The 27,611-nt window shown below is 39.1% G+C and overlaps 1 protein-coding gene across 2 annotated transcripts; it reads right to left on the bottom strand.

The window, feature by feature from the left end:
* Positions 1-301: 301 nt before the first annotated feature.
* Positions 302-27,611, bottom strand: LOC131353760 (uncharacterized protein KIAA2012). Of its 2 annotated transcripts, none has more exons than XM_058390822.1 (23): positions 27,365-27,611; positions 27,140-27,284; positions 26,142-26,414; positions 23,388-23,517; positions 22,903-23,091; positions 21,804-21,970; positions 20,501-20,693; positions 20,217-20,290; positions 18,793-18,958; positions 18,311-18,487; positions 16,088-16,246; positions 15,105-15,236; positions 14,693-14,776; positions 9,117-9,184; positions 7,235-7,301; positions 6,127-6,322; positions 4,878-5,073; positions 4,681-4,786; positions 4,077-4,597; positions 2,509-2,729; positions 2,240-2,421; positions 1,412-1,607; positions 302-1,300 (listed from the first exon to the last, which is right to left on the bottom strand). In XM_058390822.1, the coding sequence occupies exons 2-23, from the start codon at positions 27,242-27,244 to the stop codon at positions 1,147-1,149; spliced, it is 3,756 nt and encodes a 1,251-aa protein (XP_058246805.1). In that variant the 5' UTR covers positions 27,245-27,284; positions 27,365-27,611; the 3' UTR covers positions 302-1,146. The 2 variants fall into 2 exon arrangements, with proteins under 2 accessions (XP_058246805.1, XP_058246804.1); XM_058390821.1 differs by having other exon boundaries at positions 303-1,300; positions 27,385-27,610.

Here is a 27,611-nt window from a genome sequence, read left to right as displayed (position 1 = left end):
CTAGCTTTGCTACGTTTGTAGTAAATGTTTTCAAGATTCTATTGGTATTTCTTTTAATGATTAAAAACAGGAGAGGAGAACAGTGGCAAAAAATCTCTCAGAGGAAAGGAAAAACATTAAAAAATATGGCATAATATTAACTTATTTTGAGGCTGGAGGGAGGGAGGGAAGGAAGGAAGGAAGGAAGGAAGGAACGCAAGAAGGATGAAAGGGAGGAGGGAGGGAGGGAGGAAGGAAGGAAGGAAGGAAGGAAGGAAACATTATTTAGAAGAGTTAGAATTTATAATAGTAAGACTCATGAGGTATGAATTTTGCACTCATAGAATATTTTATTAAAAATGAGATTCCAGCTGATATTATTAGTATTTATATTAATAGTGGATTTCTAATACTGTAGTTAAATTACAAAATCACTGACCCCCTGATCTCTACTGGAGATCCTGGAACAAAACTAAATGTTATCAATGTTACAGGTTTGTCGGTGTTACAGGGTGCCCCTCCATACACTTGGGAAATGTGTGTGTGTATGTATGTGTGTGTGTAGGCATTATTCATAAGGCATTCATATACGCTATCTGGAAAAAAAAATGTAGCACAAATACCATTTAAAGGAACACATTCAAAGTGCTATTACATGCATAACACCAGATTTGTGAACATAAGTTGATCTTTAGCAGGAGACACGACTTGTCATTTCTTTGTAAATCATATAGAGATGTTTTGTAAAGAAGGCACCATTTTGATTAAAAACTGTGTTCATTCGTTCCCCCTACGTTTGGAGAGTTTGAGAACACCCTGTATTATCCTGACCATTTCTATCACTCACATGAAACAGTAACACTTAACTAGCCTAAAGAGAAGCACCAGATAAATGAACTTAACCAGATTATTTAATCGTTTAATATGTCAACTAGTGACTATTGAAATTTAAAACGCATGAAGAACACAGTATAAAGAACACGAAGAACTCTATAGCTGCTTGCTGTTACTTCATTCGGTTTAGTTTCCATTTTTGGGCTGTAACACAGAAATAAGGTCAATCTGGTGATGTGGAACATGTCTCAGGTCGAATGCAGTTCTGAGAGTGATATAATAAGAATGAGCTTAAAATTTTGGCAAAATATATGGATATGATGGACTTTTATTTTACTCCTCATAGGTGTTACAGTGTGCTAAGCTCAGCCGGCTGAAGTAAGAAAAGACCCAGGGCCGAGAGATGCTCTGCTGCTGTTTCAGACCCTCTGTCTCAACAAAAAGTCCTCTTTGGAAATGGAGGTTTTGCTCCAGTGCTGCCCTCTGCCTGGAAATCAGAATAGTGTAAAGTATTGTAATCAGACCCACTGTGTATATATTATATAATATATATAAGGTAGAATAATTGCTGAGATGGTGTTTCTTTTAACTGACATACCTATTAAACTCCTCATACCACATATCTGCTTCCTCCTCTGCACGTCTTCTCTCCGCCGCAGCCTTCCTCCTCTCCTCTTCTTCCTCCCGCCTTCTGCGCAAGTACTCCTCTCTTTCGCTCTCATTCATCTCCTGCAATCTCCTGTACTCTTCCTCCCTATGAGCTTCCTCCTCCTCATGCTGACGCTTTAACGCCGCTACACACCCCACACGATTGTACTAATTATCATCAAATATCTCACTTGGATCTCATATTAAGAGGGTGCATCCTTCAATATTTCTAGACACAAATAATAGACCTATATTCCACTGTTAATTTACAAAAATAAGTTTAAATATATATTAAATAATTTTAATAAGTTAAAATGTAATATGGGCAATAATCAAGAATGTAAGTAAGACCAACAGACCATGATATGTGGCAGAAATATAACAAGATGTAACCAGAGGATAGAAAAGAAGAGGCAGTTATAATAATGCTAAAGTCTGGGCGAACAAGTTATTAAAGATAACACCATGTTTGTTGTCTAGGTTTCATTTTTTTGTCTTGAAGAAATAAAGGTGCATCAGCAAAACCTTATACACTCCCAACTTGTTTATATGAGTTACATTTCTATCTGTTTTGTCAAATATAAAACTGTGTTCCTTTGCAGTTTGTTCATTGAGATTTTGTAGCTAAACTTGCGAGTGGCTGGGTGAGTCTCTCTCTCTCTCTCTCTCTCTCTCTCTCTCTCTCTCTCTGTGTGTGTGTGTTGTGTGTGTGTTGTGTGTGTGTGAGACTATAAAGTGGCTAATCTTTATAAACAGCAGTAAGCACTTGAAAGTGTACCTGCTCTTCTCATCTCCTCTTCGTGCCTCTCTTTCTGAAGTCGTTCTAAATATCTCTTCTTGTTCCTTGTTTCTTCTTGCCTCCTCCTCTCCCTCTCCGTCTCGGCCTGCTCACTCGTCTGTCCTTCGCTCTCTCTCTCAGCCCGTCTCTGTTTCTCTTCTTCTTCTTTAAGCTTTCTCAACCTGCAAATTGTACCATTAAATAACTAAAGTTGCTGCTGACTTCGGTTATGTCTTTGATGACAACTTATAATGGCGTGCGAGGTGAACCTGGCCTGCTGTGCCCTCTGTCCCCGCTCCTCCTCCAGCTCCAGCCGCATTCTCTCTTCTGTCAGATCTTTATTCTCTTGTCTCTGTCTCTCTTCTTCTTTTTCCTCTTCTTTCTCCTTCCTCTTCTTCTCCACCTCCATCCGGCGACGTTCGGCCTTTGCTGCCAGTGCAGCTGCCACTCTGCTTTCCCTCGGGTTGATGGCTTCTGCACTGCTCTTAGCCTGAGGAGATAATAAATGATCTGAGCTGATCATATCCACTAATGAGCATATGTGATTATAATTACACCACAGCGCCGCTGACTTCTCAATAGTCATTGGTTAGATGTTTTTCTGTAACTGCAGCTGTGACAATAGGCTTGTTATTCTGTGTTGTCATGTGAAAAAATAAATCTGTATAAACACTGATATGATGAAGGTGTTTATTTATGCTAACGTTTATGGAAGGAGTCAGCACTTTGTGTCTGAGAAGTTCTGAGCTGTTCCTTTCATTTTTCCACCACAGAAAAATGTTTCTTGGTAACATGATAAGCTGTACTTTTGTCTTATTAACTTAGAGGGGTGGGGTGGGTGGTCTGGGAAGAGAGGCTGATAAGGGAATGGCTGTTTAGAGCTGATATAACCTAAATAATAATAGAACCTAAACTGTCCCATGGAATACAGTAGAATGTACCTACAGTATACATTTGAAGCAACATCACGAACGTGGGAAAGATTATAAGGCTGTTTACCATGGCAACAACAAAAATGGGGGAAGAATTACGCATCTGTTCTTCAGTTAAAAGTGTTTTTTTATTGCACATTTATTTCTAAAAGTTTGTGAGTAATGTTCATTTAGTGTTTATACGTTTATATTAATCACAACAGGTTATTTGTCTAATTAAAAATAACTGCAAGGGGCTCTAAATATCTTATGTAATATTTGTACACTGATCAAGCATTACCTTATGACCACCTGCCTAATATTGAGTTCATCCCCCTTTTGCTGCCAAAACAGCCCTGACCCATCATGCACTGTGTATTCTGACACCTTTCTATCAGAACCAGCATTAACTTCTTCAGCAATTTGAGCAACAGTAGCTGGTCTGTTGGATCGGATCACACGGGCCAGCCTTCACTCCCCACGTGCATCAATGAGTCTTGGCCGCCCATGACCCTGTTGCCGGTTCACCACTGTTCCTTCCTTGGACCACTTTTGATAGATACTGACCACTGCAGACCGGGAACACCCCACAAGAGCTGCAGTCTAGCCATCACAATTTGGCCCTTATCAATCTCGCTCAAATCCTTACGCTTGTCCATTTTTCCTGCTTCTAACACATCAACTTTGAGGACAAAATGTTCACTTGCTGCCTAATATATCCCACCCACTAACAGGTGCCATGATGAGGAGATAATCAGTGTTATTCACTTCACCTCTCACTGCTCATAATGTTATGCCTGATCGGTGTATTTTGGGATAATTGTCCTAATGTGTTTTCACAAAACTGACCACAAATTCTCTTATATTGAAAATGTGAACCTTGAGCTTTTTTAAGCATTATATTATGATATTACAATAAAACCCACATCAGCAGCTGATTCAGACTTGTCAGGGTTGGATGTAGGATGGTGTTTTAGGACCCCGAAACGTGGGAAGAGACGAGGAAGTTGTACTGGGCTAGACATGCCTGATGACACACTGGTTCTCCGAATGCTCCATGTGCTCGTAGAGGAGGACTTGGCAGAGCTGTGTGATCTGGAAGAAACTGCAGATACATCACCGATGGAGAAACGATCAATATCTCCATCTCCATCACCTTCTCTAGAGGCAGAAGACCGATCACTCTCCATACTGTGTCCTGCTATAAACTTCTCATGATGGATGGGATCCTGATCAATATCTGGACTGTGTCCAGCTTCACGGTTCTTGTGGACAGTTGAGACCTCTCTGCTTTCCATGTCATCCACAGTGTATTCAGAAGAACCACAGGAATAATCATCTGCCGATTTGTCATCGGACTCGTTCTTTAGCCTTTTGGACACTGTCTTCTCATGCCTCTGTGAACTATATTTCTTCTTTTCAATTTCCTGTGACTGCCTCGGTTTACCTGATGCAGATGAAAATTTGACATTCACGTTATTATAGTTTTTAGAAGTAAAATTAGTAGTCATGAGTAATAGCAAAACTTACCCACAACAAATGCCGCTTGACCTTTGGACTTCTTTTTTATTTTTTCTGCTGTGTTTTCTGACTTTGTGGACTTTGCTTTCTCACCACCTGCGTTTTTATTTTTCTTCTGTATAGAAAAGGCAAGGAACCACGAATGAAGAATGAGAGAGATCTATCACTATTCACTGCTGGTACAGTAATCTCACAGTAAGACTCACATGTGTTGGACCAGAAGCTGTTTCTTCACTAAAACTGGTGTCTTGTGACTCTGTGTCCACATTTGAGTCTATAGACTTATTCTCTGCGTAATCCATATCTGTGACTCTGTTGGCATGCCGCTTAAGCTTTTGCTTCTTCATGTTACTCATGTGGGGATCATCTGCAGCATCTAATTTACCTGATTTTCTGGACTTGCTGTCAAATGAAGAAGAAAAGCAGGAAACGCTTAGCTGGTGGAGAGAGATGAAGGATCAGTGTGGTGTTGGGGGAAAAAAAATACATAGCATAGAGAGAGGAAGGGAGGCAGATGCTCTAATCTGCTTTCTCACAGAAGGTCAAGAGGCAGCGGCTGAAACTGGACACGCAGTCAAGGATAATTGAAACCAAAGCAGTAATTAAATGGGATATTAATGATTCCAGAACCCATATTGCCATGTTGCTTAACCTCACCCTGACCTTTGGCCTTATGTCTTGACCTGCAGTATGTGCACCCAAAACATAGCCATATGACAGGCAGGAAAAGAAACTGTTAATTAGCGGAGCATGTGATTTATTAAGAATATATATTTTTAAAGTATCTTTCAATGGTTAGGGGTTCTTATCTTCCCAAATGGCCCAAAAAAAGTTTTTTTTATGTTCAGACAAACAAATAGCAGATAGATAATAATACCACCCCCCCCCACACACAGATACACTCATACTCAACTATGCATGGTTGATAAAATAGTTTCTCATTAGCATCTCATTATTATGTTCAGGCAGGCTATAGATCCTTGGAATGATATATAATATTATTAATATATTCATACATTCATCTTCTGTGAGTTTGGCTGTAATGTGGTCAGGGTTGTGGTGGATCCAAACCTATTCCAGGAAAACTGAGCATGAAGTGGGAATACACTCTCGACTGGAAACCGGTCCATTGGAAGGCACAAACGAGACACAAAAGCACACACTCATTGACACCTAGGGGCAATTTAGAGTAGTCAGTCCACCTATCGGGATATTTTGGGGAGGTGGGAGAAAATCAGAGAACGTGTAGGAAACTCACTCAGACAAAGGGAGAATATATGAAACTCTGTACTGATAATAACCCAAGCTCAGAGTCACTGGAGCTGTGAGGAATTATTATAACCCCGTTTTCACCTTCATGAAATAACGGTAATTTGTATTTGTAATGTAAGACAATGTAATAAATTAGATACAAAAGTGCATGCATGATATAAAATGAACAAAAGTGTTACTTACGCAGTATTTTTATATGACTCTGTCTGAGTCTGAAGCTTTGCTTTATCAATATGTTCATCTGTAGCTGTGGGGTTGGAAAGAGATGTGTTCTGAGTGCTGCTATCAGACACAGGTCTAGTTGGTGACCCAGATCTCGGTCTTGCCTTAGGCCATGGCCTCTGTGTCCTTCCTCCTGTCTGTTGCGTGATATCTTCCTCTAAGAAAAAAAATTACAATTCATTTTGCCATTCTGGGAACCATGGCCCATGGACATTAAACATCTCTCTATTAAACTGCTCATGTTAGCAGTGTTGACTGGCACTTGATATACTGCAGGTTACAAGTGGAGTGTGAAATATATCTGCTTTGTGATTTAACATCCCTCTAACAAGCCATTTTTGTTAGCATTCTTGTTAACATTATAAATCAAACATAACCACACAATTCTTGTAGTTTCTGACATATTGGGCAACACATAGCTTTTCTGTATGAAATTTTATTGTATATCTTTTATAGACAGTAAATTACTTACTCCTATCACCCACAAACTGACTTGGTGTTTCTGTATAGTTCTGTCTAAACAACCCTAATGGACACATTGCATTGTATTTATTTCAAAGATTCAGAATTCCCTGACTAACATCACATAAAATATCTTCTCATATACAATCTATGTTCTTATTTAAGAATTCGTTTTCAGTCAGGGTTACAGTGGAGTGCATTTGAATCCATTAATACCAGTCCATCGCAAGGCACCATGCACTCAAACATACATTTACACACTCGTGCCACATACAGGAAATTTCGATCTGCCTGCTGACATGTTTTTTGGGGTTTGAGATAAAGGGAAGCTAGAAAATAATGACACAGACAGTGAGAATGAAACTCCACACACGCAGTAAACCCAGATCAGGATTGAACCACTGGATCAGGCATCCAAAACACTCCAACGCTAGCCTGACTGAGTGCTGTGTGATCTGTTGCTGTTCCTTATGCTGGAAAAGATCCTTTTATCCATTACTTGTATGGGCAACGCCGGCAAGGTTTGATCTTAAACTTGATATAAGACTATGATCATAAGGAAAACTCAGGAATTTAAAGAATGGCATTTTTTTTGTGTTGTTCTTACCTCTGCTGTAGGGCTGACTTTCTGTATAGTTGTTTGTTTCTTCTATTCTTTGCCCCGGTACACAAGCCTGGGAAGAAATCAAGAGATTAGACTGGATACAATTGTGTTCGGCCAGACTAGACCAGGTACTGTGGTCTGAAAAATATATACAGGTGAAATGAGGTGTAAAGGCTTAGGGTGCTTTTATACTTTATGTTTTATATTTAATTCCCTTTTGTTAATGCCTTTGTGTTAATAAGAGGAAAAAAACAGTTCACGGGAGGCTCACACCTAACTAATTAGCCTAGCTTGCTATCTACAGTATATTTATAATTAGTAGAAATAAAGACCGATCTGATGATAGTGATCAAAAAGTTATTTCATGCTGAAGGCAGAACGATTGCTGCGTGTGTGGTGTTACTGTAAGTCTTCAAAGGTTGGGAGGTGGGGGCATCATGCCACATACCATTGCTTTAACAACAGTCACATACCAGTGCTCTAACGATTTCTCCTGTCTTATCAAACTGTCCTATCATAGGTCTTTGAAAAAAAACAACACCACATATTTTGTGTTGTTTTGTCTAGTACTGTGACCTTACATGCCACTGATTTTTGAAAGGCCAGAAAATGCTTCCACCATTGATGGTCAAATGTTCATGGACACTTATTCATAGAACTCATATATGCTTTTTGAACAAAAAGTCCTCTTTTACCGTTTAACAGATTTTACTTAAGTTTGGAGTGTGGATGTTGGATTTGTGCTCATTCAGATGCAACAGTATTAGTGAAGCTGAAGTCAGAGCCTAGGGAGCAGTCCAAGTTCCAGTTCATCCCAGATGTGATCAATGGGATTGAGGAGGGCTTTTCATGATGAAGGGTGAACTGTCATGATGGAACTTTATAGGGAAAGCCTACACATTGGGGTGATGTTACTATATTCACAAACCTTTGGCCACATGGCACATATGAAGAAGTGTGAATTTGAGTGCGCAAAAGATAAGTGCCCATGCACACATTCTGCAAAACGTTTTGACAGGTTCTCAAATCAACAGTGAATGTTTTAACAAATAAACAAGGTTATTATCTTTAGTTGTGTTGCAACACTAAAATATTAGCAATGACATATTCTTGAGTACATATATTTGCATACTATTGAGACGACAAAAAGCGGCAGTTAAGAATTTGTTTTCCCACATGCTCTCGTTTTGCAGAGACCTGATTGGTCAGGAGCTTTAGAAAATAAAAATAAAATTAACACATTTCTAAAAAAGCACTGTTCTAAATTTGGAAGAGCCCGGCTGGCAAAATAACAAACAAATAAAATAAAACTCTGGTGATACCGCTTAAAATAATTTAAAATAAAAAAAAAAATAAAATAAAATAAAAAAATAAAATAAAATAAAATAAAATAAAATAAAATAAAATAAAATAAAATAACGTGCTCGCGTGTACGAAAAAACGCCTCTTGGGATTTCCGCCTCACCTGGGTCTTTCTCCTAACTCCGATCAGCGCCAGGATATTCTGTCACTGTGATATGTTCAGCAGGTCAAGGTATGTCCTTCAAAACCATACACATCCACCGTGATAGTTAATCATGTCTGCATTGTGAACTTCCATAACACCATTAAAACATTTAACCCGTATCTTAGTTTAGCAGGCAGGTGTGCTTCTTTTCTTTCATCTACATGAAGATCCATGGATCATAAACTCTGCCTGGCAACAGTACTCTGGATTCCGTTAAGGCATGATACTTGGTTCATTTCAAGACAATATTTCATTAGAGTAGATTTCTCAGAGCTGCTCCAATCACTTAACATGCTGAGACATCATGGTTTGAGTAAATACCCTGTCTGATGTGGTGAGCTATGCAGGTGCAGCAGGGCTTTGAGTTCAGGCTCATACCTCTGGGTTAGTGCTGGTTTGTTTCTTGTGACCTCGCTTAGCCTCCACTTCTCTGTCATTCACTCTCACTGTAAAAGGAAAACAGATGCAGGATTGTTTGAAATTTACTAAGAGACATGGCTGCTGTTTTTGTAAACAAAATTTTGTAAACAAATTCCTGTGCACTACCTCTGTAATATACACCGATCAGGCATAACATTATGAGCAATGCAAGTGAAGGGAATAACACTGATGATCTCCTCATCATGGCACCTGTTAGTGGGTGGGATATATTAGGCAGCAAGTGAACCTTTTGTCCTCAAAGTTGATGTGTTAGAAGCAGGAAAAATGGGCAAGGTAAAGACTTGAGCGAGTTTGACAAGGACCAAATTGTGATGGCTAGACGACTGGATCAGAGCATCTCCAAAACTGCAGCTCTTGTGGGGTGTTCCCGGTCTGCAGTGGTCAGTATCTATCAAAAGTGGTCCAAGGAAGGAACAGTGGTGAACCGGTGACAGGGTCATGGGCAGCCAAAACTCACTGATTCACACTGGGAGCGAAGGCTGGCCCGTGTGATCCGATCCAACAGACGAGCTACTGTTGATCAAATTGCTGAAGAAGTTAATGCTGGTTCTGATAGAAAGGTGTCAGAATACACAATGCATGACGGGTCAGGGCTGTTTTGGCAGCAAATGGGGGATGAACACAATATTATGCAGGTGTTCATAATGGTATGCCTGATCTGTGTATGTGTGATTAGCACTGATGAGAATTTTATTACATTTCCTTCCGAAAAAGAATGAAACCCTGTTTACCAGATAAGCCTTTACGTGGTATATGGAAGTAAAAGTACAGCTGCTGAATTCCAGTACGTAAAAGATATTCATTTTTAATCTACATACAAAACTACAGCCATACTCAAACAATGCAGGGTGAAACAGACATTACTGAAAGTTGAAATCTCTTCTTTTTCTTCTTCTTAAATTTTCAACAGTGGTCTAATACAGTAAAGTAGTCATTCTGGTTATTTATTAGTTCCTTCGTTTTGTGGTATTTTTGCCTTATTAGAGGAGAATGTGACTACGTTGGTCCCACAAACACACTAAAAGGGCAAGTTATAAATTTTGTTGAAGGTTTTCAACAAAAACAAATGCTAAATAACTGGATTTGATAATTGGCTTTCTTTTATTAGACAGAGAGAGTTGCAAAATTCTTGTCATATCCCTGTTTATTGTGCAGGTGCTACAGATGTGTTAAGTAGCAGTGGATTATATGTCCATGTGCATTAAAAGCTTCTTACATACTCATAGCTTGTACTAAGGGAAAAATACTTTATTTAACACTGATGTACCTGATACACCACCTGAAGTAATCAAGTAATAATTCTCATGCTTTTGGATTAAACAGAAGCTTAATTAAAAAATATATATATAATATATAGTGTCATGCAGTTGGCACGGGGAAAAAAAGAGAACCATATTGCTCAGGTGAAAGTGTATCTAACCTAAAATCTGACCTGTGTGACCGGTGAGATCTCACTTTACAGAACCCACAACACGGCACATTCCTGCAGCACTGCTGATGGACGCAGACTCACTAAAGTGAGCCTTATGGGCTTTCAAATCAGCAGCATATGCCTGTTAGACACGTTTATTGGATTATGATGTTTGTTACCACACGGCTGGCAAGCCAGTAATGTAGTAATAAAGCTTCATTCCACTAGAGGGAGCGCTGAGATTAACCCTGTCCACATCACAGCAGTGTATTTTAACCTTACCGAAGAGAGAGAGAGCGACTATATAACAATGGCTTAATTGTTTTTAAACTATAAAACTTTACTTGCATTAATCCCGGCCTTTATAGAACCATCTGTCCATCCATTGAATGTATCTAGACAAAAGGTGACACCTTTAGTAGTGAAATTGACATACTGCATTGGTAACACTGAGACCATGTCTTTCTTTTTTTCTTTCCCAAACAGTGTTTGTTCATTCATTCACACACATGCACGGTCAGACACCCTTTAAAATGTCAGATGTTTATATACTCTTTGTCTTTGGCCCTGGGAGACATGGTGAGCAAGAACAGTGTTTGGCTACAGAGTGGTGGTATTTGCTTTACGCCTGTGGGCAGTAGATCAGACCCAGCAAAGCACGGCAGACTGCACCTTACAGGCTGCACACACAGACACACGGGGGCCAGCTCTACTGCACCACCACACCGACGAGGCACCGTTTATTTTTCGACGAGTCTGTCTGTTTTAATGGGTTCCAGGACCGCTTTGAAGTCAGAGAGAAGGGGAAAAAGGGTGTGTTAAGAAGATATACTGAAAGAGACAGAGAAAGAAAGGGGGGACAAGTTCAGCCTTTCTCTCTTGCCATTCAGGCTCAGTTAAGTGCAGCAGTCACCCCAGAGAGGCGGGCTGTCCTACGTCTGTGTCTCTCCACGCTTCACTCACTGATCCCACACACTTGCCCAATCAACTGTTCCTATTATTCATCTGCCATGACTCAAATCCCCCGTACTGGCAACAGAAATATGCCTTTTTCTTTCTCATTTTCTGTCTCTCTACTGTCTCGCTCTATTTCCACTCACTCACTCACTCACTCACTGCTTTTCCCCCTTTTTACACTTTACTTTCTCACCTCTTTACTTCTCTCTGTCTCTCCCTCTCTTTCCTGCTCACACACACACACACACACACATGCTTTCCTTTCTCTTTTGCGTCTTTTTCTTTTTCTAATTTTCCATCTCTCTGCTGCCTTGCTCTACTTCATCCACTCACTCATGCTTACTTCTTCTTCTCCTCCTTTTATGCTCTTAATATTTTCCCTTTCTTGCCATTTCACCTCTCACTTTCTGCACTTTCCCTCTCTCTCTCTCTCTCTCTCTCTCTCTGAACCTCTCCACCCTGGCTGGACCCCTCAGTAAGCGTCCATGCGACATGGAATTTAGGCCACCACATATCGCTTTAACCTGAAGTGGCACTTTTATTTCACACCTTTCCTCCCCTATCAGACTCAAGCCAAAAAAAGTCTAGCTGTTTAAATGTTATTTCCGTCGCTAACAGTGCAGGGTGATTTTAAACCAGTTAAGAATTACGATCAGGGTAATAATTTAAAAAAGTGTTGTCAGTGAATGTGCGGTATCATCTTACATGCTTCTCTTCGTTTGCTGTTCTCTATTAGGAAGACATATGTAGTGATGAAACTGAGGGCTGGTTTATGATTTCAGTGTAAGACTATAAACACTGCATATGACTCACGAACACATTTGATACCACATTTGTCATTTATCTCAGCCTGGAATCATTTTTTTTTACTCTAGTCCTATATGTCATTAAATTGGATTAGGTTTTTAAAATAATTTAGTAACACTCCAGACGGACATGTCCAGAAGATATACTGCCCACTAGAGGCCGGTAGATGCTTTGGATGTGATTATATGACCCTATTTTTTTTTTTCTGGGACACCGACTACAAAATGAGACAGTGTAAAATGAGCATGTATCAGTTAGTCAGAATTGATGAGAGTTGTTATCAATTATTCAGTTATTTTTTAACACCAAGCATCCAGCCTGTTGATCGGTCTGAGCAATAAATACAGCATTTAACTTCAAATATCTGTAATAGAATACCAGACTACTCGACTGATATGCTTTCTTATTCTTGTTAAACACATATTCTCACATCAGTTCTCTCCTAGTAAGATATCCGTAACATATGCCAACAACTCTGGCAGCGGCATGCCATACACCCCAGATCACAATGTGTCGACTCTGCTACACCACTGGCTATTTTTGGTTATGAACTTGTTAGCACGTTGTCAGTGTCATGACAGCCAAGCGTAAAAGTATCTTCTGATAATTTTAAGGACACACTTATTGGCTTTAGACTTACAGTTAATATCCAAAGCTGTCTACAGCAGTGATCCTTGTGAATGTAAATAATTGTGTAATAATACATTCATTAACGCTAACAATTTATATTAATTCTCTTTCTGAAAAACTCTAAAAGGGTATAAAAGCTTATCGTTCCAAATTTTGCCAGGCAGGATTGTTAAAGATTATTTCCCTATACTCATCCATACAAGCTCTAGAGCAGGATTACATTGCTTATGGCCATGTCGCCATTTTTGGGCATTTGCCTAAAGAATCTTTATTTAGACAGTGTCTTTTTCTCTAGAGGCCCAAACTTCAGGAGGAAAGGGGGAGAAGCGGTGAAGAGTACACAGTGGATAGAGTGGTTGGGGGCTGGGTGGGGGAGGTAGACTAGATTTGGGGGGTTGGGGGGTATTCAGTTTCTGACCAGTGACAGGATAAAGGAAACAGAGCAGCTCCAGAGGTCGGCTTGAGAAAACACAGCCTCTGTCAGTCACACAGACTCCTGGGCTGGGATTAAGCCCTGGCCTGGAAGGAGATCACGTTTCTCCGGCCGGGATACCTCACTGTTGCAAAACACTACCAGATGTGGAGCATTCACGACTTGGGGGGAAGGGGACTGTATATGCATGTGTATAGTATTCTTTAGTTTTAGACTACCTGTATGTATTCATGTGACAAAGGAGTGTATTGACGTCGAGCTAAAAATGTGAAATCTGTAGAAGAAGTAGAATTGTAGCTATGAACATAACTACTGTACATGCAGGGGTTCAATTGGCAGTAGAGATGCTGTGTTCAGAGTTTACAAATGAATTGAAAGTCCATTTACACTTCCACCAAAATGCCAGCATGCTTTTAAACAGTCCCTTTGTGCACTGTAATACCAGCAATGATATATTATTGTAAAGTTATGTGTGAATGTTTTCGTGGGTCGAACTGAATTGAAATTTCCTGCCAGATTGTTAAAAGTTACCATGCAGATTTTCTTCATATTCAAGTGTGTTATGGTGATAAAGGCCAATCACCTGTAACCTGTAAGCTGCTTTCACTGCACAGCGGATTTGCACTTATAAATACCCCAATTATTTGATACCCATAAATACCCCTAGGAAAGCACAGCTCACAGACAGTGAAAAACAAAAATGTTGACTAAATGTTGAAAGACTAAACGGTTTCCTAAGTGTGCTGTGTTCAACCACAGACACAAGTGAACTCATCCTCCTTTGTAGGATGTCATTTCTTTTGCGTAATAATTGGTTTTGAATGAATATGAAAAGACAAAGTTTCATTACATTTGTGTGTGTAATTGAAATAAATAACCGGTTTACACTTGAAAGCAGAATCTGTGTAAAAAAAAAAAAAAACTGCAGGAGGTCATTGTCAATTATTCAATTTAAATGTAATCAGTCGTGGTCAACATTATTGAGGCTCAATCATATAAATTTATGCACAATTTATGTACATTCAGCCAAAGCCCTCTTCGATTCATATATGCTGAACATGAGCATAGCTACCATACACTGTATTTACACGTCTATTAGTGTATATTTTGTCTACTAGTTTAAAAAAAAGAGTCCTGTGCTTGCAATTTTACCAATTCAAGCCAAAGCTGCAGAAAAATCAAGTATTTTTGGCCGCAACAATCACAAAAAAAAAATCCTGAATGGACTGGATAATAGGGTTGTCTTCATGTTCCTGTTTGTGCACAGATACTGACCTGCTTGTGTAGCTTGCTCTTCTAGTTGGTCCCAGATGGTCCATGACTCCTCCAAAACACCCTCAGAAGTCACAACCTTCACAACTTGGATAAAGATAAAGACATTTTCACAAAAGACATTTATATTTACACCTTTCTCGTCACGGGCCTCATGGTCTGCCTTTTTTCCTTGTTTACTTGACTTCTTGACCTTCTCAGCATCACTGTCCTTGACCTAATGCTCCACTAAATGCCTGTGACTGGACCTTGTATTACATTTGTATAAACTGTCTTGTAGACAGATTATAGAATAAAGGTGATATTATGATATTTAAGACGTCCTTGTCTTTTATTTCAGAGCGTCTTTAACCACAGTGCTGACTTTTCTGTGGTCTGTGGGCAGAAGGTAAAAGCCAGTAAAACTCTTCATTACCGTGTTCTTTCATGGCATCCTCCAGAGCTGGGTGGTCCTCTGTGTCAGTTAAGGAATCCCAGAAAGACAAGCATATGATTTCCCCAGCAGGACCCATTATTAAGGTGCCCAGGAGTCCATCTTTCTGACACTCTGAAAAAACATGCAGTAGAGCCAAGAGAATAAAGAATGATATCAAAGAAACGATTACTTTCTTTTCATTATGTTCCTTTTTATATTTCAGACTCACTGACGTTTTTTTTTTGTTTAACTGATTCTCAAAGGTGCTGATTAATTTTCTTTATTAGCAGCTCTGACATGCCAGCTGTCCTCACACATTAGCACTTCTGGTGTAAGACTTGTATAGCCGAATCCTTTCTTAATTCAGGCTTTATAACAAACGGATAAAAACATGTTTAATAAACAAAAACATATAATCATTTCTATGATGAAGCTCTGTGGCAGGAAATTTATTTTATATATGTATGGATGGAAGGAGTCTCTGATGTCAACACTTTTTGAGTAAATGGCAGAGACTTCTGGACCTTTCTGGTTTCTCTAACATGACAAGTTGATTAAAAAAACATACTTACTTGTTAAGTAACTTGTTACGTAACTATAAATGGCAAAAACAAGTTGTTGTTCATTAATATCTCCATCCATCCATCCATTTTCTGTGCTGCTTATTCTACACAGGGAGCCTGCAGCCTACCCCAGGCAGGGGACAAATCGCAGGGCACAATTGCACACACATTCACACACTAAGGAGAATTTAGAGATCCCAGTCAGCCTACAACCCTTGTCTTTGGACTAGGGGAGGAAACTAGAGAACCCGGAGGAAACTACTACAGCGCTGGGAGAATGTGCAATTTGTGTGCAATCAAACTCTCAACTCTGGAGCTGCAAGCAAGCATATAGAAACATCTCTGTCTTATAGAACGATTATCAACTTGATAATGACAAGATGTGAAGAAGTTTTAATAAATGTAACACAACTGAGATACCTTTCAGCTCCAGAGGAAGGCTGCCTCTGATAATGCCAGGCTGAGGCTCTGACTGATCTGCCGGGTCCCGTGGGTCTTGTCTGTAGTATGCCATAGAGCACTGTTTTCCAAGACCTCTACGACCTATAAATGGAGGCAGGGGACCCACAGCAGTCTGCTCTGAAGAAGAAGAAGAAAGAAATCGATAATGGACATAACTGTGGTTTCAAAAAAAAATTATACAACAATGTTTATGCCTTTCTTTAGGGTTTTAGCAAAGTTTAGTATAATTTGAATCTAAATAGTATCATCTTAAATACTAGCTTTGGTTCATATATAATATAATGCTGATAAAGATGAATTTGTTTTAAAAATTGCTGTAGGGGTTCACTTGCCATATTAAACTTCATTTTGTATTTCCAATATTAGTGTAAAAACTTTTAGGATCTCTTAAATTAATCAAAATCTATAAATATGTATTTATATTTAGTTTTTCGATTTTCACTGGATCTAGGTGCTTTGATTTGTTCAGTTGTACGTTGCTCATATTGTGCTTGTACTTGCTGGTTAAGGTTTTGACAGTAGAAGAAAATGTAGGTTCAGTCACATGGACTTTTAATTTTAGTCAGCTAATTGTTAAGGATAACAGAACATATTGTAGTTGAAAATTGGTGCAAATAAACTCTAAGCACATGGTGATGAATTAAAGGCCTACCTTTGTACCATATTTTATAGATTTCATTTGGACAAGCTGTATCATACTTTCTATTCGATGGGCCATGTTGGTGCCTGTTAACAATCCATATTAGAATGTATTGTGTTGGTTGTGTATACGGGTTTGTTTTGGCTAAAGTGGTAGCATCGTCTCTTACTGACGTTAGTTTCATTCTCAGACATTCTGTTATTTCTGGTCTGTAACACAAGGATGGTACAGCAAAATATAATAAGACTATATATTTTTACTATGATGACAAAGGTAAGTTTTACTTCCACATGGGAAATTTTCCTAGGAAACAGAAATAAATGTAGAATGATATAATATGTAATATTTTGACATGGTAATAATTTTAGTTCCTCTTTGAACTGATTCCATTTTGATGATGGTCCAGTGTGGTTTTAAATCATCCATCTATCCTCTCTTGCAGAGGAACTGAAAAAAAAAAAAGGCTCTTGAATTTCTGTGAACGTGTTCTGCTTTAGTGCAAGATGGTATCTGACTCAGTGTTACTCAAAAATCTGCTTCCCTCTCCTCAGTCGGTCTCTGTGCCAGTCTAGTGCTCTCTATATTTGTACATAGTGTTTTAGCCTTGGCGGTTTGGCCTTAGAAGCTCAGGAGTGTTGACCACACTTCAGCTTGTCTGCTGTTATTTATAATATCAGCCCCAGAGATCTCTCCAGATCCTAGTGGCTAGGCTCACCTACGTCATGCGAACTCTATTAACTGCATCCAGGCCCAGGTTAAGCTGTAAACATTGACAGGCTGTGATCATTCCTCACAGAGAGGCGGCGCCTTTCAGTTATTTGTGCTGTTGTGATAGTATTGATTTATTCAAGGGGCCACTTTAGGTTTGTAAGGCTTAGCTTGTTTTGTTTCATGTGTAGGTGTTTGTATGTGAATTTAAAAGGGGAGAGGAGAAGCTGTCAACGCAAGACTTGGTATTCTTCACTCCGTCAACAATGTATATATGATATAATACTGTGTACATCCTTGCTTCACTTTATGCATTCCTACCAGAAACTTTTTTGGGCATAATCAGCCAGTAACAACATTCCCCCTCACGCTTTCTGCAAGAAGTTCTTCACTGTGCGATTTTATGGTTGAAATGTCTGAAAGCAATTCAGAAGGTTATATTTTGTTATATCAAAGCCAAGCATGATGCTTTATGCTATTAAAATGTGTATAAAGCAAGGCCAAATGTATTTCTCTGCCAACATTCTTACATTTATGTCTTGGTTGACCAGTATGTAATACTTTCATCATACCACATGAAAACAAGATCTGTGATGATGTGGGTTGACTTAAACTGTGAATCACTAATCATTAGTGTACAATTTCTTTTGTAATATGTTTGGATATTTAACAGTCAGTTGAAATAGCTGAAGCACACCCACTCCAACTGTGCAAATCAAAGTAGAATTAAAAACAGCATTTCTTCTCGTTCCTTATTCCAGCTTTTGTAGCTAAAGACATAACATTAGACAAATAGTATAGTCAGAGACCGTTGTTTTGATTTCTTTGAATACCTTTGTCCTCCTCGGGTTCAAACCCGATCAGGTTATCTTGTTGTGCTGCCTTTAGCCTGCTCCCATGTTCCATGGGCCTGTTTTCTTCTTTCCTCTTCAGCTCCACTTTCTGTTCCACATCACTACACAGGACGTCCTCAATTTCTTCCTTTTCCTCAGGAAGGCCAGAAAGACCATCTGACAAGACAAAGGCAGGAGAGAAACATCTTAAGGCAAAGTACTGAGATCCTGACACTAAGACAAAAGGATTGAGAACTTAGCGTGGAGACATAAGTGACAGGAAGAGGAAGCTGTCCAAGTTCTGTAGCTACTTCAAATCACAAACGACTTGGGAATTAGGTGAAGTGAGATATATGCCAACACAGAATACCGAACATTGTTCAGTGCACTAGGATCCCAGTTTAGGGATTGACCTCCATTGCTGCTGAAGTGGTATTAACTGTCAGTGGATAATAGATATCCATGTAGTCTCTGGGTCTTACCTTGTTCCATTGCTTCCAAAGGGAACAGCACAAGTACTTTCTTAAGTACAGTTCTCTCTGGGGGTTTGGGAGCAGCAGCCTCCGTGCTAACCTCAGGCTGATGTATATCTGGCAGACGGGGTATTGGTTCCTTGTGGTTTTCTTGAGGCATGCTCCCAGCTTTGAGCTTAAAGACATCTTTTAGTCATGTAAAGTTCATTTTGATAGGCATAATATATTCTTGTAAATGAAAAACAAATTAATATTATATAAGCATATTAAAAAAACAACAAAATGGTGTCTTAAGGTTTTTGGGCCACCAACAGCTTCCTGGTCACATCTGAGCTCTACTGGAGGGTTGAATCCTAATGTTCTTCCAATGATGATTGTGGTGTAAAGTGTATTTTGCTAACATGGTCAGCTTGTCTACGTAAGGAAAACACTCACTGGAAATCAATACAAAGTTCATCACCTTCACCATATGATAAAACATTTCTGTTCTGATGAGAGTGCTCTGTTCCAGTATGACCCCACCCACATCCACAGGGCATGACGGTCACTGAATGCTTTTATGAGGATGGAAATGGTGTAAATCATATGCTATGGTCTTCACAGTCACCAGATCTCCACCTAAGTGAACACTGATGGAAGAAATTTCGGAGCAACGGTGCTCTTTAACTATTTCAAACACCATCTGAGTGAATATGATTTGGGAAAATAGTATTCATCCATCCAGTGCAGTTCTAGAGTCATGTAGAAATGGTGCCTAGGTGCGCTGAAGCTGTACTAGCAGTTTGTGGAGGCCCAGCACCTCACTAAGACACTTTCATTTCATTTTTTCTTTTATTTGTCATCCAGTACTAAATATATACTGTACATTTCATAGGTGTAATTCAGTATAGTTATTTGTTTCGTTCATAGTATTCAATCTAGAGCACCTAGTTATTATTATGTCTATTTTCTGAGTTAATGTATCACCTTTATATTGTATATGGATTTCACTTCCTACTCAGTCAGGAGCCGTTTGCTTGCAAGTCTGTTTTTCTGAAACATGTTTCTTTGGAAACTATGCTTAACTTTTACTGTATATTTCTGTGTGCTTGGTCTACTTGATATAAACTGTTATTTTGATTTATTCATCTGGTCACTAAACCTTGTCAGGTTTTCCCATCATATCACCTACTGAAACTTTTTTTTTTACTATACTTTATTACTTTTACACACTCTGAGTGCCACGGATTTTCACCTGTAGTATTTCTTCTAGATCTCTGTACACAGTAAGTGGTATTTACTGTCATTGGTGTTTGTTCTCAATTTGAGAGGTATGCTGGCTAAGTCACAGAATATACAACACAAAAACTAGAGCTATCTGTTCAAACCGGTTACTATGGCGAAAGAAAAACACACCAGCCTGAGCCATTTTTGTGCTGGGAATATTGACATACCCCATGGTCCTTGCTCTCTGTGTCTGCAGGAAGTGCTTGCTTAATGGGGGGTAGATGAAGACCACTCTGTTTCACTAAAGCAGAAATACAGCACTAAATAGTTTTTAATCATTTTTCATCTCTAAACCATGTGACCATGATAGATCAATAAGTGAATATTAAATTTGGTAATTGTTTTCTTTAAACATTTCACTGCCATAAAACAAACTAAAGGAGTTTTATTGAAGAAAGCGTTAAATTTTTTGTCTATTACTGTCTGTTTTGACAGCACAGATAATGCTCACCAGGATTTGGACGCCAGCCCCCCTCTGCTTGTCTTCTGTCATTGGGGACTTTTGAAAGGTGACCGCAAGCCAAAGAGAGGTTCGTATAAGCTGGTCGTGGAGCGTGTCCACCGTCCTCACCACCTGTCTCTTTTGCACTCTGTTTCCATTGACCGTTTAAGTCCTTTGGGTAGCCAGTCAAATGCTCTGCAACCTGGTGAGTTTGTGTCAAAATAAGGGAGATAAAAGCTATTGAGGAAAAGGTTAGGTTCTTTGAAGTAATGGTCAAATTGTGTCCAAAGAAAAACTTAACTGTTTGAAAAGTTTCAAATAATCAACCTCAAATAGATGCCATAAATGCCGTTTCCTTTCATTCTGTTTATTCTGTTTAGTCTACTTTATTTCCACATTAAAAGGCCAAACGTCTGCCATAACAATAGTGTGATGCATCGTATGAGAGTCCCTGGCAAAGAGAGTGGAAACTAAAGACACTTAAGGTCAGATGATTGGTTATAAATCGACCTTTTCAGGTTTCTCCTCCGATAATGCTGAAGTAATGAAAATCATGTCTCAGAAATTACATAGTCATTCCATAAAGAAAAAAGCACAGGAAGCTGGGGTCATGTTTAGAGAATGTAAGATTAAAGAAGATGAAAATGTTATGATGGAAAGAAAGGTAGACATTTGCACTCTGGGTACAATTTTAGTTAGTTCACCATGGGCAAAATGTTGATTTTAGGATATTTTCCATGAGAAGTGTTTACACTTAGAAAACTTTAAAAACAAATTTCTAATTATCATCTCCTTAGATGGTGGACTGATTCGGAGAATCTGTTGGCTGAAAATATGTTTACTGGCTGTGGCTGCGATTTTCCCTCTATCATTGTTCTCAGGCTTTAAAGGGTCCATAGAACTTCACACACTGCTCCAAAGGTCTTCAAATTTAAGACTTTGATATTGGGTTTTCTAATTATCTTACTTTCTGCTTTGTTCCATTATTCAGTTAAATAACAGTATTTTAATGAACTGCTATGTGAAGGCCTGACAACATGGATTGTGCTATCACAATAAAACAGCAAACAAATCATTCAGCATGGAACCAATTTGCTGAAAATGTATTTTAGTGATATGCAAATGAGCATGTTTAATGATCTATTGATCTGTACTTTGATGCAGTGTTCAAGACAAATAAGCCCTTCAGTGTGGGCTTATACATGGCCTTAAACCAGCTTCAAATGCCATATTGAGCTTTTGCATTAATTCAGTTTCAGTTAGATTAATAGAAAAAAGATGCACACAGCATTGGTTAAAGATGCAGTGTTACCAAGTAAACATTGTGATCCTCAGGTTGTTCTGTGTGTTCCTCCCAAGCATCAGATTCAGGAATCGGGCTCATCTGAGGTGTCACTACCTCTGTTCTGAAACTGGTCTTACTGTCTCTGGTAATAGAGTGCTCCTCCGCTCCTGTTGGCATAGAGGTTTCTGGTACTCCTGTAATTACATAGAAATTTAGTGAATCTCAGTGGAACGTGATTAATTATTCCGGTGTGAATTAAAAAGTAATTTTTATTTTTGTAGCACTTTTAACAATAGACATTGTCACAAAGCAGCTTTACAGTAATATATACATACACAATATAAATTATAAATTCATCCCCAGTGAAAAAAGGCGAGGGTGACGAGAGAAACTTAGAGACAATATAGAAAGAAACCTTGATAGGAGCTCGACTCAAATTGAAACCCCATCCTCATCTGAGTGCCACCGGATAGTGTGAATATAAAATAATTTCCTTTCTATAACTGTACTATATGATCAAATGGTGCACTCGCATAACCAGAAAAAAAGTAATTCTAGTCTTAACATGAGGTTACCAACTATTTTAATTTAACTTGTTTCTGAATCTTTCCTTTGGAGATCCCAGATTGGAAGGAACTAGGGTCAGAGCACAGGGCCAGCAATGATAGAGAACCATATAGCAGTTGGTGGTTAAGGGTCTTGCACAATGGCACAACAGTAGCAGCTTACTGGTGCTAGGATTTGAACTCTCAACCTTCTGATTAGTAACCCAGAGCCTTAACCGCTGAACCACCACTGCACCAAGCAGTCATCTTATAATGAGCAGTGCTGATGTTCTACCGATCTGTAGATATACTCCTGCTTGCTGCATTGCTGTTACTTTAGCCATGAATTGAAGGCATTCAAAGACCTACATATTCTAAATATGTAATTAGCTTCTTTTGGAATTGGAGCCAAGGTAATAAAAAAAGACCCAAACCAGATGACCGGCTTGCTCTTTGGCAGTGTCGCAAAGCAGTTCTGCAAATTTCATTCATCTACACAGAGTCTGCTTTTGAAACCGGTCAAGCTTTAGGTGACTGTAGCAACACTAGTAGGTTGTATAGAGAAATCAGTAAATGTATACCTGCTGCCATATGAGGCCAGTCCCCACTACGTCTGAGTGCTGGATTCGGGGTTATGAGTGGGAGCGGACCCGGTGGAGGACGATTAGGCCGTGGAAAACAGAGGAAGCGAGGCTGATATCGCACCTGCTCTGGTCTGGGGTATAGAAAATTACCTTGACGTCTGAAGAAAGCATGTTCCTCCTCATTTTCTGTGAGAAAGATTTTAAAAAAGAGGCTAGAAGGGAAATCTCATCACATCATGTGTTTTCAATTAGTTTGCTAAAACATTCTCCGTCATTGTTTTATTCCTTAATTAACAGCTTCTGGCAAAGACAAACGGTATAAAGTAACCTGAGGTGTTGTTCCTCTATTATTTCTGACTTTTGTTCTTCATACAACCGGACAATTCCATATGCTTAAAATATTAATACATGGACCAGACTCTCCACAAACAAACAAACGGTTGCTATATCTGGTCACCAGATGTGCTTCAGGATGTACTGACCTTCACCAGTAGTCTGGTTTAGATAGCTGTGCTCGTCTCCGGGCCTCTGGTGCGCCTGCAAGTGCTTAGTGCCAGGTTTGGGGTCTGGCAACATAGGCTGAGTCATGCTAGTATGACATTCCACCTTGGCCTGAGAGCAACAGCCAGAAAAAGATATATATACATATATATATATATATATATACAACCAGAAAAAGATGTGTATATATATATATATATATATATATATATATATATATATATATATATATATATATATATATATATATATATATTGTAAACATCTTCCTTCTAATTCTGTAGCACAAAAAAAATTTTTGTTGATCTGAACATCTTAGAGAAAATACATTTCACTCACCCAGTATGTCTTTTAAAATTTTGCTTATTTAGTCTGTAATGGAATTCTTTTCAAACCTTTAAAATAAAAACAGTACCAAAATGCTGGCATCTTCTGAATCGAACATTTGACTGCCTTAAAGGGAAGTGGCAACTTGTTAAACACTTCAACATGCAGATGCATCATTTCAAAGATTTTACCTTAGGAAACCCTTCCAGAGGACGAGGGCGAGAGAAAAAAAAGGTTGGCATTGTGCTATATAGGCAGCCCACTGTTTATAAAACATCTGTGTGTTGTTTTCTTTTACTTGCATACAAAATTCGTGCTAGATAATCGCTGGCGATTCACTGATTATTTTGGCTTTGTCTGCATAGCATCATCTGTCTGTGAAAGTATGAATACGATTTACATGATTTCAGATAAGAAACGCATCTGCAGTTGTTTGGAGCTCCTGGCTGCCCGGGGCACACCTGTGTTGTTTACATTCAGCTGTAGGCAGAACGTGACAGATGGGGCGCTCTACGCACAGGCCACCCACACCGAGGGCTCATCTCCATGCTGGGGCGCGTCCCGATCCGTAAACACTCTGATTACTACATTCAGCTCTCATCACCTGCAGCATTCCCGCTTTGGCCTGACACTCTGTCTGTTTGGGTCACACACTCCAGCTGCTCGTGCAAGTGCTTCCAGCACTCCAGCCTTATGCTATTAATCTGAGGCTACATTATATACACAACATTTTGGTTAATGCAAAGCTTGAAACTTGTTTCAAACACAAATCCTTAACAGATTTTTATTACATCTCAATAAAGCATTTGGCTAAGTTACAGGGATCCTTACCAATTTTAGAACTTCCTGAGCTAACAATGCATGTTAGGAGTTTAATACGGTGCCACTATCTGCATCTGTTTAGCTCTCCAAATATGTAACTGTGTTCAAAACTAAATCTGAAGAGTATGTGGCCTTTCTTAATAAATAAAAAAAATCTGCATATCAATACGAGATGTTCAGAGGACATCGTTTTTTTCCCTCAAAATGACTGCAGTTATATTTTTTGTTTGTATGTGTCTGTGATATTTTCTAATTGACTTGGACTTATTTCTCAAAATATAACCAGGTGAATTAGGTGGCCTAATTTGAACCATTATGCCCTAATTAGTAAAGAAGGATTAATGCTGTTAATGCATTCCACAGCCTCAAGTTCATGTAATGAATTCATGAACATGGTCTTTCTTTGTCCCATAAGCTGACAATGACCTTTTTTTTTTTTTTTAAAAAAATTTTTTGCATCCTGTGGAGTCTCGGTTCCAGTGCCCTGTGAACCTACCTGGCAAGCTTTCTTTAGAAAAATCTGTATCTGTATTTGTATCAGTTTAAAACACACTAACTTGTATTATGAATAATGCATGCCTAGTATTCGGATATGTCCCGGATGCATGTCTGTATTTGTTATTTTCTGCAAGACTGAGTGTGGTATCTTTGAGTCTGCCTCCACAACCTGATTACTAACTCAGCTAAAGGGGAAAAGATTAATGTCCATATAATGAGGCAACAGCTAAAGCCTGTGGTGCGTTTGCAGATTGTCCTGGAGAGGAACTGGATAGATTATGGACTGTCTGCGTATACATATATAAAACCCCTTAGGACAACTTTATTAAGATTTGCAGCTCGTATCACGTTGAGGTCAATCAGGATAATATACTTAAATTGGCAGTTTGATTGGCTTGAAATGTAGGGAAAAATTCGAGACACCTTGAGCAGTAAGAGTGTGTGGAGCATACACGCTGCAGGCTTATCAGCCGAGCCCAGGTGCTGCTGTGCAGCCGCGCTGAGAGATTAGCGAATGAGACGTAAAATTAATATACAGCACTTAATCGCTCTGCCTTCAGGATGGTGTTAACTCTAAGGACCAGAATAGAGCTACGGTTCTCTTACCAGGCCTGGTAAACTAATACTGCTGTGAAGGCTGTTACCCTGACCTGAACCAGAGTTTAAACTCAGTTAGGCAGTAAAAGGCTGGGAGATTTACTGCAGCCTGCCCTCTCGCTTTAGTTTATGTCCCACTGCTCCTTCAGTCAGCCGTTTGGAGTTGACCTCAGCCAGGTCTACACAATGGTTCATTTGTAGCAGATCTGGACCTTTTAACTGGCTAAATCTGACCGAGAAGGACCACTTTTACAACATCAGTACATGCATCAGGCTTTGGCTTATAGTTTATAATATTATTTTCCTACTTATGTTTTATAGGAGTCAGTCATGAAAGGTAACACAACCATTCTCAGTGTTTTATAGCATCTTGATTTCTAAGCTGTATTTAATCGCATTAGGTACAATCTAATATGAATGTGCAGCATCTACAATACATTTATACATTGTTGTGTTCTCCTTTGTTCTTTTTTTGATGATTCATACATTACCTGCTTCTTACAATACGCTAAAGCGGCTTCAGTCAAATCACGAAGAGAGTAGAATTGAAACTCTGCTTCCTGTCTCGAAGCCCTGAAAGACCGATCCTTCCTGTTGACCTTGTCAGGTTGGGAGAATGATGAGGCAAAATCTTCTGAGAATAGAATAAGTGGTCCTCTCCTTGTGCTGTAGGTTTTGGGGGGTGTGGGCTCCATCCCACTGAGCAGCCGTCCACTGTTAGATAAGCGAAGCAGAGGAGGCTGGGATTTCCAGATGAAGTAGTCCTGGGTGAGCGTAGGTTATATTAGAGAAAAGACATTAATTGGTTGTGTGTCCCTTATTTTTGTCCATGAGATTTGTTAAGCAGTGACAAAATTGATATCATATAGTTATTTTATTAAAGAAACTTAAAGAATAATGAATTGGGATTTATCTTAATAGTAATTGAGCTTCAAATCAAAATCAAACCTGGCTCTTTTTTAAATGATTTGCACCTTGCATAAAATATTCTGATGTCATACTGATGCTTTCTTCTCTTTACAGTAGTGTACTAAGCACCCTTTGCAAGTCATGCCACCCATCATGGCATGTCAAGTCATGTGGCTAGTTACATAGAACACTGTAGCAACCGTAAATGTTCAAGTTTCTTTAAACTCCGTGCTGACAACGTGAAATTGTGCACATCTTAAGATTTTTATAGTTATAATACATTACTGTAATTAAAACTTAAAAACTGGGTAGCCAATTGTCCAGTACTTTTAAACCCCTGAAAAACAACATCATATAAAAATGCGGTCCATTCAGTATAGATGTAAATACTCTGTCTCCTTACAGTCAAATTGTTTAAATATACATACAGAGCCAGTTGTGTTCAGTTACTCATACACTAGACTGGTAAGGTCTACCATCTAATGAAGTATACTGTCTAAATACAACACCACAGGTATGTCCTAATTGGAGCCTAGGCACAACTTATTCACAGATTATACACAGTGAGTTTAGTGAATACCTCAGGTTCAAAACAGACTTCCAGTCTTCCATATTGTCTTTTGCTGTCTGTCTGGACCACATGACCGTATCCCCGGCTCAGGAGGGATAGGACAAGCTCTTTCATGTCGAAGCTGATAGTGCTTTTCTCAGTGTTCTTTCAAAACCTAACATTGATGATTGAAGTGGTTTGTTTCAGTGCCTGTATTTCAGAATCAAGATCTTAGAGAAAATACATTTCACTCACCCGGCGCTGTGTTGTCTCACCTGAGTTTATATTGTTGGACCCTTCTCCTGAGCAACTGTCTCTTTAGCATTCTGGGAATAGATTCTGAAGCCTGTTGAGTATCAGTGAATGGAAATCGCCGCTTTCACACTGCAGCACAGTCATGTCTGACTCCATTTGATTGCCTCTGTTTGCCGTTGCTAGGCTTTCCAAAGCTCCTTAAGACTGGACTGTTTTCATGTTGCCTTGGAACCAAGAGATTACCTCC

This window comes from Hemibagrus wyckioides, linkage group LG06 (assembly GCF_019097595.1).
Source record: "Hemibagrus wyckioides isolate EC202008001 linkage group LG06, SWU_Hwy_1.0, whole genome shotgun sequence".
NCBI classification, from domain to species: domain Eukaryota; kingdom Metazoa; phylum Chordata; class Actinopteri; order Siluriformes; family Bagridae; genus Hemibagrus; species Hemibagrus wyckioides.
Note: the sequence above shows the minus strand (reverse complement) of the source record. Positions and strands in the feature narration are given on the sequence as shown.